At 49.0% G+C, this 11,583-nt stretch overlaps 1 protein-coding gene across 1 annotated transcript in view; it reads left to right on the top strand.

Moving 5' to 3' along the window:
• The window catches only part of MYO1H (myosin IH), a 40,147-nt gene extending 29,543 nt beyond the window's left edge, over nt 1–10,604 (top strand). Inside the window, exons 20-31 of the mRNA XM_066255051.1 lie at nt 271–347; nt 2,010–2,078; nt 4,035–4,119; nt 5,158–5,317; nt 5,883–5,966; nt 6,706–6,799; nt 6,987–7,042; nt 7,748–7,883; nt 8,234–8,304; nt 8,454–8,551; nt 9,591–9,690; nt 10,581–10,604. Of these exons, the coding sequence (XP_066111148.1) occupies nt 271–347; nt 2,010–2,078; nt 4,035–4,119; nt 5,158–5,317; nt 5,883–5,966; nt 6,706–6,799; nt 6,987–7,042; nt 7,748–7,883; nt 8,234–8,304; nt 8,454–8,551; nt 9,591–9,690; nt 10,581–10,604 (1,054 nt within the window). The remainder of the gene's footprint in view (nt 1–270; nt 348–2,009; nt 2,079–4,034; nt 4,120–5,157; nt 5,318–5,882; nt 5,967–6,705; nt 6,800–6,986; nt 7,043–7,747; nt 7,884–8,233; nt 8,305–8,453; nt 8,552–9,590; nt 9,691–10,580) is intronic.
• Nucleotides 10,605–11,583: the final 979 nt, after the last annotated feature.

An 11,583-nucleotide genomic window follows, 5' to 3' on the forward strand; every position in this document is an offset into this window, starting at 1 on the left:
GCCTCCATCTCCAATGGCCTTCTTCCCTGTATCTCTCTGTACTTTTCTGTCTCTTATAAGGACACTCTTGGACTTTGAGCCCACCCTAATGATCTCATCTTGATCCTTCCCTTGGTTACATCTGCAAAGACCATATTTCCAAATAAGAATCCCATGCTGAAGTTCTGAATGGATGTGAGTTTTTTGGGGGAAGGCACTATTCAACCCACTACAGATGGTAACTGACCATTTAATAATTAAAGCACCTTTTTTTTTTCCTTTCACTTCTAGAACAAAAATATTCATTCGTTTCCCCAGAACTCTCTTTGCTACTGAAGATGCCTTTGAATTTAGTAAGCATCAATTAGGTATGATTTTTTTTCCCTGTCCTGACTTCCATAGAATGTGAAATAAAAAAGCTTCACTTGGGATACATTTTAAACATGGCATTTGATACAATGTTAGAAGCATTGGCTTTGGGAAACCAGCAAAAAGATATGGGATTATGATAATATACATGTGAGTTTATGCCTTAGTGTTTGGAGGTCATCATGGATGCACATGGAACCTTAAATGTTGTAGTGACACTCAGTTCTAGTTTGGATCCAACTCTGTCATCCCACAGGAGTCCATCCCCCTTAAATGAATATTTATTTGTATACGTATCTGATGTTGGATCATGTATCTGATGTTGGATCGTGTAGCTTCAAAGCCTACAGCCTGGGTGTTTGTTGTGAATGGCAGGCGGGAAAAGTTAGATGGTGGGGAAATGCAGACAATGAAAAACTAAAACTACAGAGGCAGAGGGGCCCCTTCCTTGGAACTGGCCTGTTGAGGAAGACACTGCTTGAGTAACCTGAGTGCTGGCTGGGTGCCAGTGCACGCTAAGTCCTTTGCACTCATGATGTCATTGTATCCTCAGAACAAACCTATGGAGTGATGTTATCATCTCCACGTTACAGTCAGGGTCACTGGGCCCAGAGATGTTGGGAACTTGCCAGAGGCCACGCAGATAGTAAGCAGCAGAGCTGGGGTTTGAATGTGGGCCTCTCTGGCTTCAGGGCTTGGAATCTTAACCACTGAGATGAATGGTCTGACATTTTTATTTTTATTTTTTTTTATTTTTTATTTTTCTGAAGCTGGAAACGGGGAGAGACAGTCAGACTCCCGCATGCGCCCGACCGGGATCCACCCGGCACGCCCACCAGGGGCATGCTCTGCCCACCAGGGGGCGATGCTCTGCCCCTCCGGGGCGTCGCCATGTTGTGACCAGAGCCACTCTAGCGCCTGGGGCAGAGGCCAAGGAGCCATCCCCAGCGCCCGGGCCATCTTTGCTCCAATGGAGCCTTGGCTGCGGGAGGGGAAGAGAGAGACAGAGAGGAAGGAGGGGGGTGGGGGTGGAGAAGCAAATGGGCGCTTCTCCTGTGTGCCCTGGCCGGGAATCGAACCCGGGTCCCCCGCACGCCAGGCCGACGCTCTACCGCTGAGCCAACCGGCCAGGGCCGAATGGTCTGACATTTTGACCCCTACAAAATGTGGGCAGCAGTCCCTGGGATCTGGTTCCTAGGCAGGTGCTGGCTGCGGGGGCCCTGAGCCAGCATTTCAAGCCAGCTCCCAGGGACTGTGATATTAATGGTGTGCAGGACCCTCGAGGAGCTAGTGGGACCTCAGTCACTAGGAGGAGGGGGTGGGGTGGGGTGTGATCCGGCAGCCCTGGGGTAGTACCCCTCCTTGGTACCTGCACTGCCTTAGCAGTGAGCACATTTCCTCTCATTTCCTCACTCTGTGACGTGCAGGCTCATTAGTACAATGTGCTGATGTCTGCCCTGCAGGGTGAGGTGTGAGGGTGAAATCTAATGCCCAACATGGGACCAGGGGCCAGCAGGCTCGCTAGATGGGGGCTCTGGTCCTTACCCGCTGCCCCCTCTGCACTGCACGCCCCAAAGATCACTTCTAACATCCCCCAAGGTCACAACTACGACTATACACACACAAAAGTCATTTCACCAAAACTTTTGTTTTACTTTAAGTTGCAAGAATTCAAGCCACATACAAAGCCTGCCTAGAAAGAAGAGCCTACGTGAAAAAAAGACAAGCAGGTGAGAATGAAACAGAAACCTTGCAATGTGCAACAGCCCCCCTGCAATTTCTCTCTCGTCTCTCCCCCAACCCTAATCCTGGACACACAGGCTCCTTTGTGCATCCCCTCCCCTGCCCGTCCTTGAAACCTGCTGTGGGGCGGCCTGGGGGTCCAATTCTGGGGCCTCTTCTCATTATTACTCTCTTGATCAGAGATTATAACACAGTGGTCTCTATTTGTTCCATGGGCATATTTTATTCGATCCACAACATATGTATGTTTAAAGAGTAAGTTTTTTAAAAGGTTACTAACACCATGAGTTTTCTCTGCCCCTCTCTGGTCACTTCCCAGCCCTGCTACTCTTCCGAATGTTGCATTTATAATTCTCTTGAGTTTTCTTTTCTTTTTCTTTTTTTGTATTTTTCTGAAGTGAGAAGCAGGGAGGCAGAGAGACAGACTCCCCTACATGAGCCCAACTGGGATCCACCCGGCATGCCCACTAGGGGGCGATGCTCTGCCCGTCTGGGATGTTGCTCTGCTGAAATCGAAGCCATTTTAGCGCCTGAGGCAGAGGCCTTGGAGCCATCCTCAGTGCCTGGGCCAACTTTGCTCCAGTGGAGCCCTGGCTGTGGGAGAGGAAGAGAGAGACAGAAGAGGGGAAACAGTGCAGAAGCAGATGGGCGCTTCTCCTGTGTGCCCTGGCCGGGAATGGAACCTGGGACCTCCATATGCCAGCCAATACTTTTCCACCTAACCAAATGGCCAGGGCCCTCTCTTGGGTTTTTAGAAATATTTTTCCCATCTATGGATGCACCTTTTGATGTAGTTATAGGCTGGCACGTTTTGAACTTAATTATACTGTATTTTTGGCAACATTTTTTGCACTAAGTTGTTGTTCAAATTCAGTCAGTAAATGGGTATAGTTACTCATTTTCATAGCTGCATAGTAATCCACTATATCAGAGGGCAGCAAACTTTTTTTTAAAGGGCCAGATGGTATTTCAGACCTGTGAGTCTTGGGTTTCTGTTGCAGCTACTCAACTCTGCTATCATGAGTGATAGCCACTTTATGCAACTATGTATATAAATGAATGGGCACAGCAGTGTTGCAGTTAAACTTCTTTTACAAAGACACGTGGCCAGCTCGAGGGCTGTATTTGCTGATAAGTATATATGATTTAGCTGTTTTGTTGATGGACAGTTGAGTTGTTTCCACTTGGGGTTTTTTTGTTTGTTTGTTTTTTTGTTTTTTGTTTTGGTAGTAGTGAGGAATAAAAGAAAAGCATTAAAAAATCTGAATAACTGAGAAAAATCTGAAAAGCATTTAAAAGTGGGGAAATAAGCCAGAAATCTAATTTTTGTGTCCCAATTTGATTATATATTCCAATTTTTATTTAAATTTATTTATTGATTTTAGGGAAATTGGGAGGGGGAGAAAAATATCTATTTGTTGTTCCACTTATTTCTGTATTCATTGGCTTATTTTTGTTATGTGCCCTGATCAGGGATTGAACCCACAACCTTAGCATATTGGGACAATGCTCAACCAACTAAGCTACCCACCCATGTATCTTATGGACCCATGTATCCCAATTTTTCAATGTAGACAACTAAATCAAAGCAAACATGGTGAAACAGACCAAACACAGTGGGAAGACAAATGTATACCATCACAGGCACCACTCTGTCCCTGAAAAGGAGCTTGGGAAACTCTATCTGGTCCCTTTGTGTCATTCTGGGTCTTGCCTCAAAGCTTCCTCTAGCACCGTGTCCCTGTCTCCCTAGCTCAGTGTTCCTCTGAACTCCCCCAGGAAAGAATTGATGACAGTCATCGGACTTTTCATCTCTGGGGCTGGCCAAGTGCCGTCATGGGTGTGCAGATACGTTTGTGGCGTGGATGACTAATTCTGAAAAAGCCTTTTGCATTTTAATACGACCATACTCGACCCCTAATGCTAGCAGTGAACTCTTTCAGCCATCAAACTTGAAACCCACTGGCGTGGAGCTCTGGCTCGGAGGAAGGCCCAGAGGAGGAAGAGGGCTGTGGAGATTGTAAGGAAGTAAGTGCTTGAGTACGGGAGGGAGGAGCGGCCACTCAGCGCCAGTGTGCTGTGGAGGTGGTCATGGGCTTGGTTGAGTTTTTGGGATTTGTGCAGAATGGAAATCTCCCTTTTGGGATGTCAACCCTTAGGAATTCAGCTCCCTTTCCTCTGGGCACCCTAATTTGATGGTGATCACAACTTAGTCCATTTGTAGTTTCTCTTGGTCTAGCTCAAAATTCACAAAGTGCAGTGCCTTCCGGTGCAAGGCAGGTCACCTGAGGGAGTCTCGTGAGCTGGGATAAGACAATAAGGCATGGTAGGGACTGCAGCCAACTGGAACACTCATTCCATCTCAGAAGTTGGCTGATGTGGAGAAATGCCAGGCAGAGCCTGGGATTTTTCAGGAAAGCTGGAAATCTGGCTTCCATGTAAATCTTTCTTTTTGTTGTGGTTGTTATTGGCAACTGATTCAAGCTACTCAAAACCAAACCAAACCAAACAAAAAAAACTAGTGTGGATAAAACAGAACAAATCTTTGGAGCAGATCTGGCCTGCAGGCGACATTAGTGGCTCTGACCTATGTGACCATCTACATCAAGGGTAGTCAACCTTTTTATACCTACCGCCCACTTTTATATCTCTGTTAGTAGAAACATTTTCTAACTGCTCATTGGTTCCACAGTAATAATGATTTATAAAGTAGGGAAGTAACTTTACTTTATAAAATTTATAAAGCAGAGTTATAGCAAGTTAAAGCATATAATAATAATTACTTACCAAGTTCTTTATGTTGGATTTTTGCTAAGTTTGGCAGAATAAATCTTTATAAAACAACTTACTATAGTTAAATCTATCTTTTTATTTATACTTTGGTTGCTCCGCTACCGCCCACCATGAAAGCTGGAACGCCCACTAGTGGGCGGTAGGGACCAGGTTGACTACCACTGATCTACATGATCTCTACCATTTGGTCTCCTCTGAGTTAAAGGAATGGAGAGAACCCACAACTCAGTGAAGAAACAGGTCAGAAAACCAATGAAACTCCTTCCTACTTAGGTTCGTAAAGGGATTCATCAATCGAGACAAGCCTCTGTGCCCCGACAACGAGCAGTTTGTCGTGTTTGTGCGGAAGAATTACATCTTGAACCTCCGGTATCATGTCCCAACGAATGTCTTGGACAAGAGCTGGCTGACGCCTCCTGGCATCTTGCAAAATGTAAGGACTCTGCTGGGACTCATGGTGCAGGTGACGAGGGCACTCATGGAGCTTCTGAAAGGGCCGCCTTAACAAAGCACTTCCATATAAGGGTGTTGTATAAGAAATTTTACTCCTCACGATCCCTAATATTTTTACCAGATGTATAAAGCCATTGGAGGTCTGTTTATACATATCGCTTTTAAATGGCATCTGTCCTTGATGTAGCCCTCGAGAAGGGTTAGGTGACTGTCGCCTACAAGAGTGTTTCTCTAAAGATGGCCCAAGGACCCTATGCGTACTATAAGATTCTTGGGTTCCAACCTGGACCCACTGAGTCTACACCTGCAGGAATCTCCCTTCGGACAGCTCCAAAGGGTGACTCAAATACATTCAGATTTAAGAACCACTAGCTTTGCAGTGGCGAAAAGTTAATGCAAGACTGGATAGACTAGCTACTTTCTTTGTAAAGTATTAATGCTGTCCTTTGAATTCAGATATGCATTCAAAGCTTCTGTTTTGGAGGCCATGGTCCGAGACAGGGTATGCGTGGGGCAGGTGGAGAAGAAGTGTGTTCTCCACACAGGCATCGGATCTGCTGAGGAAGATGTGCACGAGGAACCTGGTTCGGAAGTACTGCCGCGGGATCACAGCGGAGAGGAGAGCGCTGGTAGGGACGTGGGTGGCAGGGCGGGAGGGGCCCCAGTCCTCACCCATTTCACCTGTAAACCAAGAGTCACACATGGCCCATACCCCTTGCACATGTTGAGGCTTAAACATGAAGACCACATAGCACAGAGCCCTGTTAAATGGCAGTTGTCAAAAACGGCATTACTTACATTGTCACCGTGAGAACACAATCCAGATGGCCCCTGCGGGACCCCTAGATGCTGGACGTCTGGTTTTGTTGATGCTTATCTGCAGGTCAGCAGCCTTTCTCCATAAGGGCCAGAGAGGAAATATTTTAGGCTCTGCGGGTCCTAGGACCCTGCTGCAATTACTCAGCTCTGCATTGGCCCCCGGCCGAGAGAACGTGTGACCGAATGCCCTAGCTGTGCTCCATTATGACTTGACTCACACAACCGGACAGGAGGCTGGATCTGGCCTGTGGGCTGTGGTGTGCAGATGTCTGACCCAGGAGACAGAAACTGCTCCCTTAAACTCTGAAAATTCCACTTCCAGGAAGCCAGTGCAAGCGAAAAAGCAAGCCTAAGTGTCAGCTCCGTTTCTACCAGTATAATTTTTAGGGCATTTGGCCAAAGCCAGGAATGTGTTCGGATTTCTGTGTGGGAGTGTGACAGGTCCCACAGCTTGTCCAGGAAAGTGTGCGATACAGTGGCCCTTAAAGCTCTTCTGTCCCAAAGGGTACTGTGGCCGCCATTTTTGTATGTTGAATTTTGTGCTACCAGATGCAGCAGAAGGTGATCACCAGCGCGGTGTTCAGGGGAAAGAAAGAAGGCTACGCGGAAAGTTTAAATCAGCCCTTTGCTAACACTCGGATAGGTAAGTCCATTTTTCACCTGAGGACTCATTTTCCTATTTAAAAAAAAAAAGTCAAAGGAAAATTTTCAACTCTGTAGCATTTCCTGGTGGTCTTGCTCATAGAGGGACATAAAGCCAGTAGATGCCAGCGGCTTCTGCACAAGGTGCTATTTGGTGGAGACTCACTGGGTTCTGGTTCCCTCCCTAGATGAAGGAGACATTAACCCCAAGGTGCTTCAACTCATTGGCAGCGAGAAAATCCAGGTAAGGAACAGGGTTCCCTGACGGAGCCTGAGAACAGGGTGTGCTCTGTGTGGAGAGTCTGGGAACAGGGTGTTCATGCAGGGGTATGGGGTGAGCGGGCTTGCAACTGTGATGCTGAGTATTAGCTAAGATGGGGGGACCATGATTGTTAGAGACCTGTAGCTATTCTTATGGTCCCTCATTAGTCCATCCTAGGAACTGTTTGATTTTCTGTAAAATGGAGTGAAATGTGTGCACTTAATCATTAAACATCCCCTATTCGTGAGCAGTACGGCGAGGTGCCTGTGCTCTCCGGGCTTCATGACTTGGCTGGACAGGTTACGTAAGCTCCTGGTGGCTCCCCCGGCTGCTCTATCACATCTGATCCCCTGGGGAACAGAAACCTGAGTTATCCTCTGGCTGAGGTCTTTCATTCGCCCACAGAGCATTAAAGAGAGGGCATCTCTGTCGACAGCTCAGAGCAGATCCATGAGGCGGTTGGTGGCCACAGCCTTGACCCTGTCAGAAGGGTGACACCAGAGGCAGAGCTAGGAATCAAAATCTACCTGGCTGAGGGCCGGGGTGCGGGAAAAGCCCGCACAATCCGCTGTGCCGCAGCGTGCATGGACTCACTGGGCCAGGGTCCGAGTAACCAGGAACACGGTGCTTTGCCCCCTCCCGCCGTGAGATGGCCTTCCCCTCGTAGTGACGGTAACCTCCTTGCAGTATGGCATCCCGGTCATTAAATACGACCGGAAAGGCTTCAAGGCGCGACAGCGGCAACTCATTCTCACCCAGAAGGCGGCGTATGTGGTGGAACTTGCCAAGATCAAGCAGAAAATAGAGTACTCAACACTCAAAGGTAAGGCACAGGCAGTCTTAAGACAATTCACTGGGTAGACTGAGCTCCCGGGCACCCCAGGAACAAAGAAGCCCTCAATGGGAAGGCAGTGTAGGGTGTTCGGACCCAGTCTGGGCCTGTTATTCTGGCGTTAAGTATCAGTGGTACCCCTTCACTCAAGTGTCCAGGCTGGACAGTAGCCACCTTCGACAAGGCCGTGTATTATTCAGAGCACAACCACTACCTCCCGACAGCATGCTGACAGAGCAGGCCTTCCCCCTGGCGGGGGACCCCCCGGGGCACCTCTTCTTTTATCTGTATTAATGTCAAGTTGTCTAGTTCCTGGCTCCTAACTTTGAGTCTGTCTTCAGGTGTCTCTACGAGCAACCTGAGTGATGGAATCTTAGTCATTCATGTTTCGCCCGAAGCCAACAAGCAAAAGGTAAGTGGTGGCCACCAGTCTCTGCTGACACAGGGAAATGACACACAGCCACAATGTTGAGGGGACTGCCGTGAAACTGCAGTATTGGGGAGCATCTGTCTGTAAATCACGACCACTGAAACTGTCCTGTCCTCTCCTTCCCGCCCCAGGGGGATGCCGTCCTACAGTGTGAACATGTGTTTGAAGCTGTTACAAAACTGGTCATGCTGGTTAAAAAAGAAAACATTGTAAATGTTGTTCAAGGGAGGTAAGTGACCTCACCTTTAGCTGAGGAAGTAATTCAGTGTTTACATGTTTACTCACGATCGAGGACAGAGGATGAAGTGACTGTCAAACGTGTGTCCCATGCCTGCCTCGCTGCCCGCCGACAGGGGGTGGGGAAGAAGCCTCTAGTGGGTCCCCTTGCCTTCCTGAGAAAGAACTTCCTCCCTCACCCCCATGACGGGGGCTCTGGGAATATGAAGTCACTGACCTAAGGGAGCAGGGCCTTACCATCCAGTATTCAAAGGAGGGAGCTGTGCACATCCCCGAGGGAAGCTGCCACAAAGTGAAGGGCGCACCTTGGGGCCAGAGCAGGTGGCAGCCACACCTTTTGTCGTTGAAGCCTGTTTTTTGGGACAGCTAGTTGGAATGCTGTTGTAGGCTGCTTACAGACTGATTAGAGAAAAGTGCTAAAAACTTCTTTAGGACATAAAAGAAAAGTACCCTGATACACAGAGTACTTGTTCAGTTCCCTCACCAGCTCTGAAGTAGGTGTCACCTTTGCCCTTTCACGGGTGCAAGGCAGTTAGTTAACTAGTGAGCTGACTGTCACGCAGCTGGTCAGGGAGGGTGCGTGGTTTCCTAAGGCCATGGGACAGCAGGCCACCCCCTCCTTCTTTTTTGTTATGTCCCAGTCTTTATAACCAGATGAATAAATTCATATGTGGGGCAGGGAGAGCTGGAGGCATTGGAAAGTGCTGGTTCTGCTCTGCTCTACCAGCGGGGGCAGACCCGGCCCCGGTGAGAGTTGTCCTACAACACGTATAAGTGGGTATTCAGACATCAAATAGGTCCCTTGAAGAACTGAATGGGCCACACTGATCTCAGTATTAACTGCAGAAACAGGAGGTAAGTTTCCCAATTGTGGAAACAGTTTTCTTCCGTAGGCAATAAAACTCAGTAATAAAACAGGATTCAACCTCAAAACTAGCCAAATGTCTTAAGGAAATTCCTTTCGCAGACCAAAGGCTGAGAGAGAAAAAGAAGAGAATAGGCCAGTAATTCATTGTTTTGTGTATTTCAAGTTTACAGTTTTATATTAGTCCTGGAAGAGAAGGCACAATAGTTTTCGACACCGGACCAGAGGAACAAGTCTATAAAGATAAAAACGGACAGTTAACAGTGGTGAGTGGCTGTGTGTGGGGCAGGGGGTGAGCAGTTTTAGATGAAGATGAAGATTAGAATTCCACCCTGGTCCTTCTACAGACGGTCTGGAATCATAAGCTTGCTCTCTCTCTAGTCCTGATTCTACACCTGATTGGTATGGGAGGTATAGATTCGAACACCAATTGAAGAGCAAGTTTACCTGCCCTATTTAATGGAAACCAGAAAGTTGACACGAAAGCCTCCCTCAGTTTTAAATGACAGAGCCCAACTTTCCGCTGGGTGGCGAAGAACCTCATCACAGCGGTTCTCAAACTCCACACTGGAATCTGTGGGTGCCCCCTCTCCCACTTTCCGCTGGGTGGCGAAGAACCTCATCACAGCGGTTCTCAAACTCCACACTGGAATCTGTGGGTGCCCCCTCTCCCACTTTCCGCTGGGTGGCGAAGAACCTCATCACAGCGGTTCTCAAACTCCACACTGGAATCTGTGGGTGCCCCCCCTCCAGGCACCGAGTGTAACGAGGGGGTGTGGCCTGGGTTCTAGAATATAAGCCTATAAGCAGCACCGGGTCTGAGGAGCGGAGGCGTGGGGACCACTGCCGTCTCAGGAAGAAGTCGAGTGCCGTGCCCTTCCTGCTGATCCCCCCAGCCCTCCCTGGCAAGCAGTCCACAGAGCTTAGTGGGGTCCAAGCTGAGAGCTCGAGTGTCTCTTCGGGAGTCACGCAGCCTGCCTGCCTGCATCGGGCTGAAGATGCGAACAGGCCGCCCTCCATGAGCACTTTTCTAAACAGGGCTTCTCGAAGCTCCGCCATGCCTCCCGGGCCGATGCTGACGGCTGGGAGAGGGAGGACGGCTTCCTCCTGTGCGGGGAGAGGTGCGGCCTCTGAGCCGATGTGTTCTCTCTCCCAGGTGTCTGTCCGCATGAAGTCCTGACAGAGGATGGCGCCCAGCTGAAGGGACTGCTCAGGAGGTGGGAAATGTGACCCAGTATGCTACACTGTCAGGGACCGTGACAGCAGCAGCCCTAGGCAGGGGATCCTCACCTCTGCAGAGGCCAAGTGGCACCCCCTACCAGAGTCAACCCCAGCTCCCGAGCTGCCCCGTGGCACGAGATTCAAATGTCCTTTCCGGGGAGTCAAGTCACCCAAGAGCGTGTTTTCAAACGTCCCTGATAGGATGTACGTGTGAACCCGCCATTGTTAAGGGAGGCAACAGACCCTCAACCTTTGTCAAGCTGCCGCCAAAGCACAGAGAAGTATCCTATGTGGTCTGAGAGTAAGTAAATGAAATTTCATAAAGCTGCAGAATTTGAGTTTTGCTCTAAACAGGTGGAACTTAGAAACGTACCCGACTCCTCACCATTTCCGAAAGGCTCCTTAGGTTCCTGGTGGCGCCGTGTCTCCACACACCCCTCCCCAACAGGGAACCGGCGGTGGGCGGCGGAGGATTCACTTTGCTTTTTCAGAAGCACGGCAGCATTTCTGCCTGACTTCCTTGTGGTGTTTAGCTCTCAGCACTGCAGGGAAACGACTCATCCCTCCCCTCTGAGCAACACTAAGGTGGAAGGCGGGACCCCCACCTAGCTCTCCTGCTGAAAACTGTACTTCGGGGTGTGACTGAGCTGGGTGCTCTGAAAAGACCCAGAAAACAGACTGAAGTAGAGCATTTATATAACTTTTATTTTACATATGTCCACAAATGCTCATACAACACACAGAGACTACTTCTAAAACGTACAGCACTGTTTTTCATAGCACAGACAGAAAGGTTAGTGAGGCACAGATGTGTAGAGCACACACAGTCAGGGCCGAGTGTTCACACCGGGGTCCGGATGAGCTGCTGCCCAGCGACCAATCAGCTAAGTCCTGGCAGCAGCGTGCGAGGCTGTGCACGCCAGGCTGTGCCGGGAATG

Source organism: Saccopteryx bilineata, chromosome 2 (genome assembly GCF_036850765.1).
Source record: "Saccopteryx bilineata isolate mSacBil1 chromosome 2, mSacBil1_pri_phased_curated, whole genome shotgun sequence".
NCBI lineage: Eukaryota > Metazoa > Chordata > Mammalia > Chiroptera > Emballonuridae > Saccopteryx > Saccopteryx bilineata.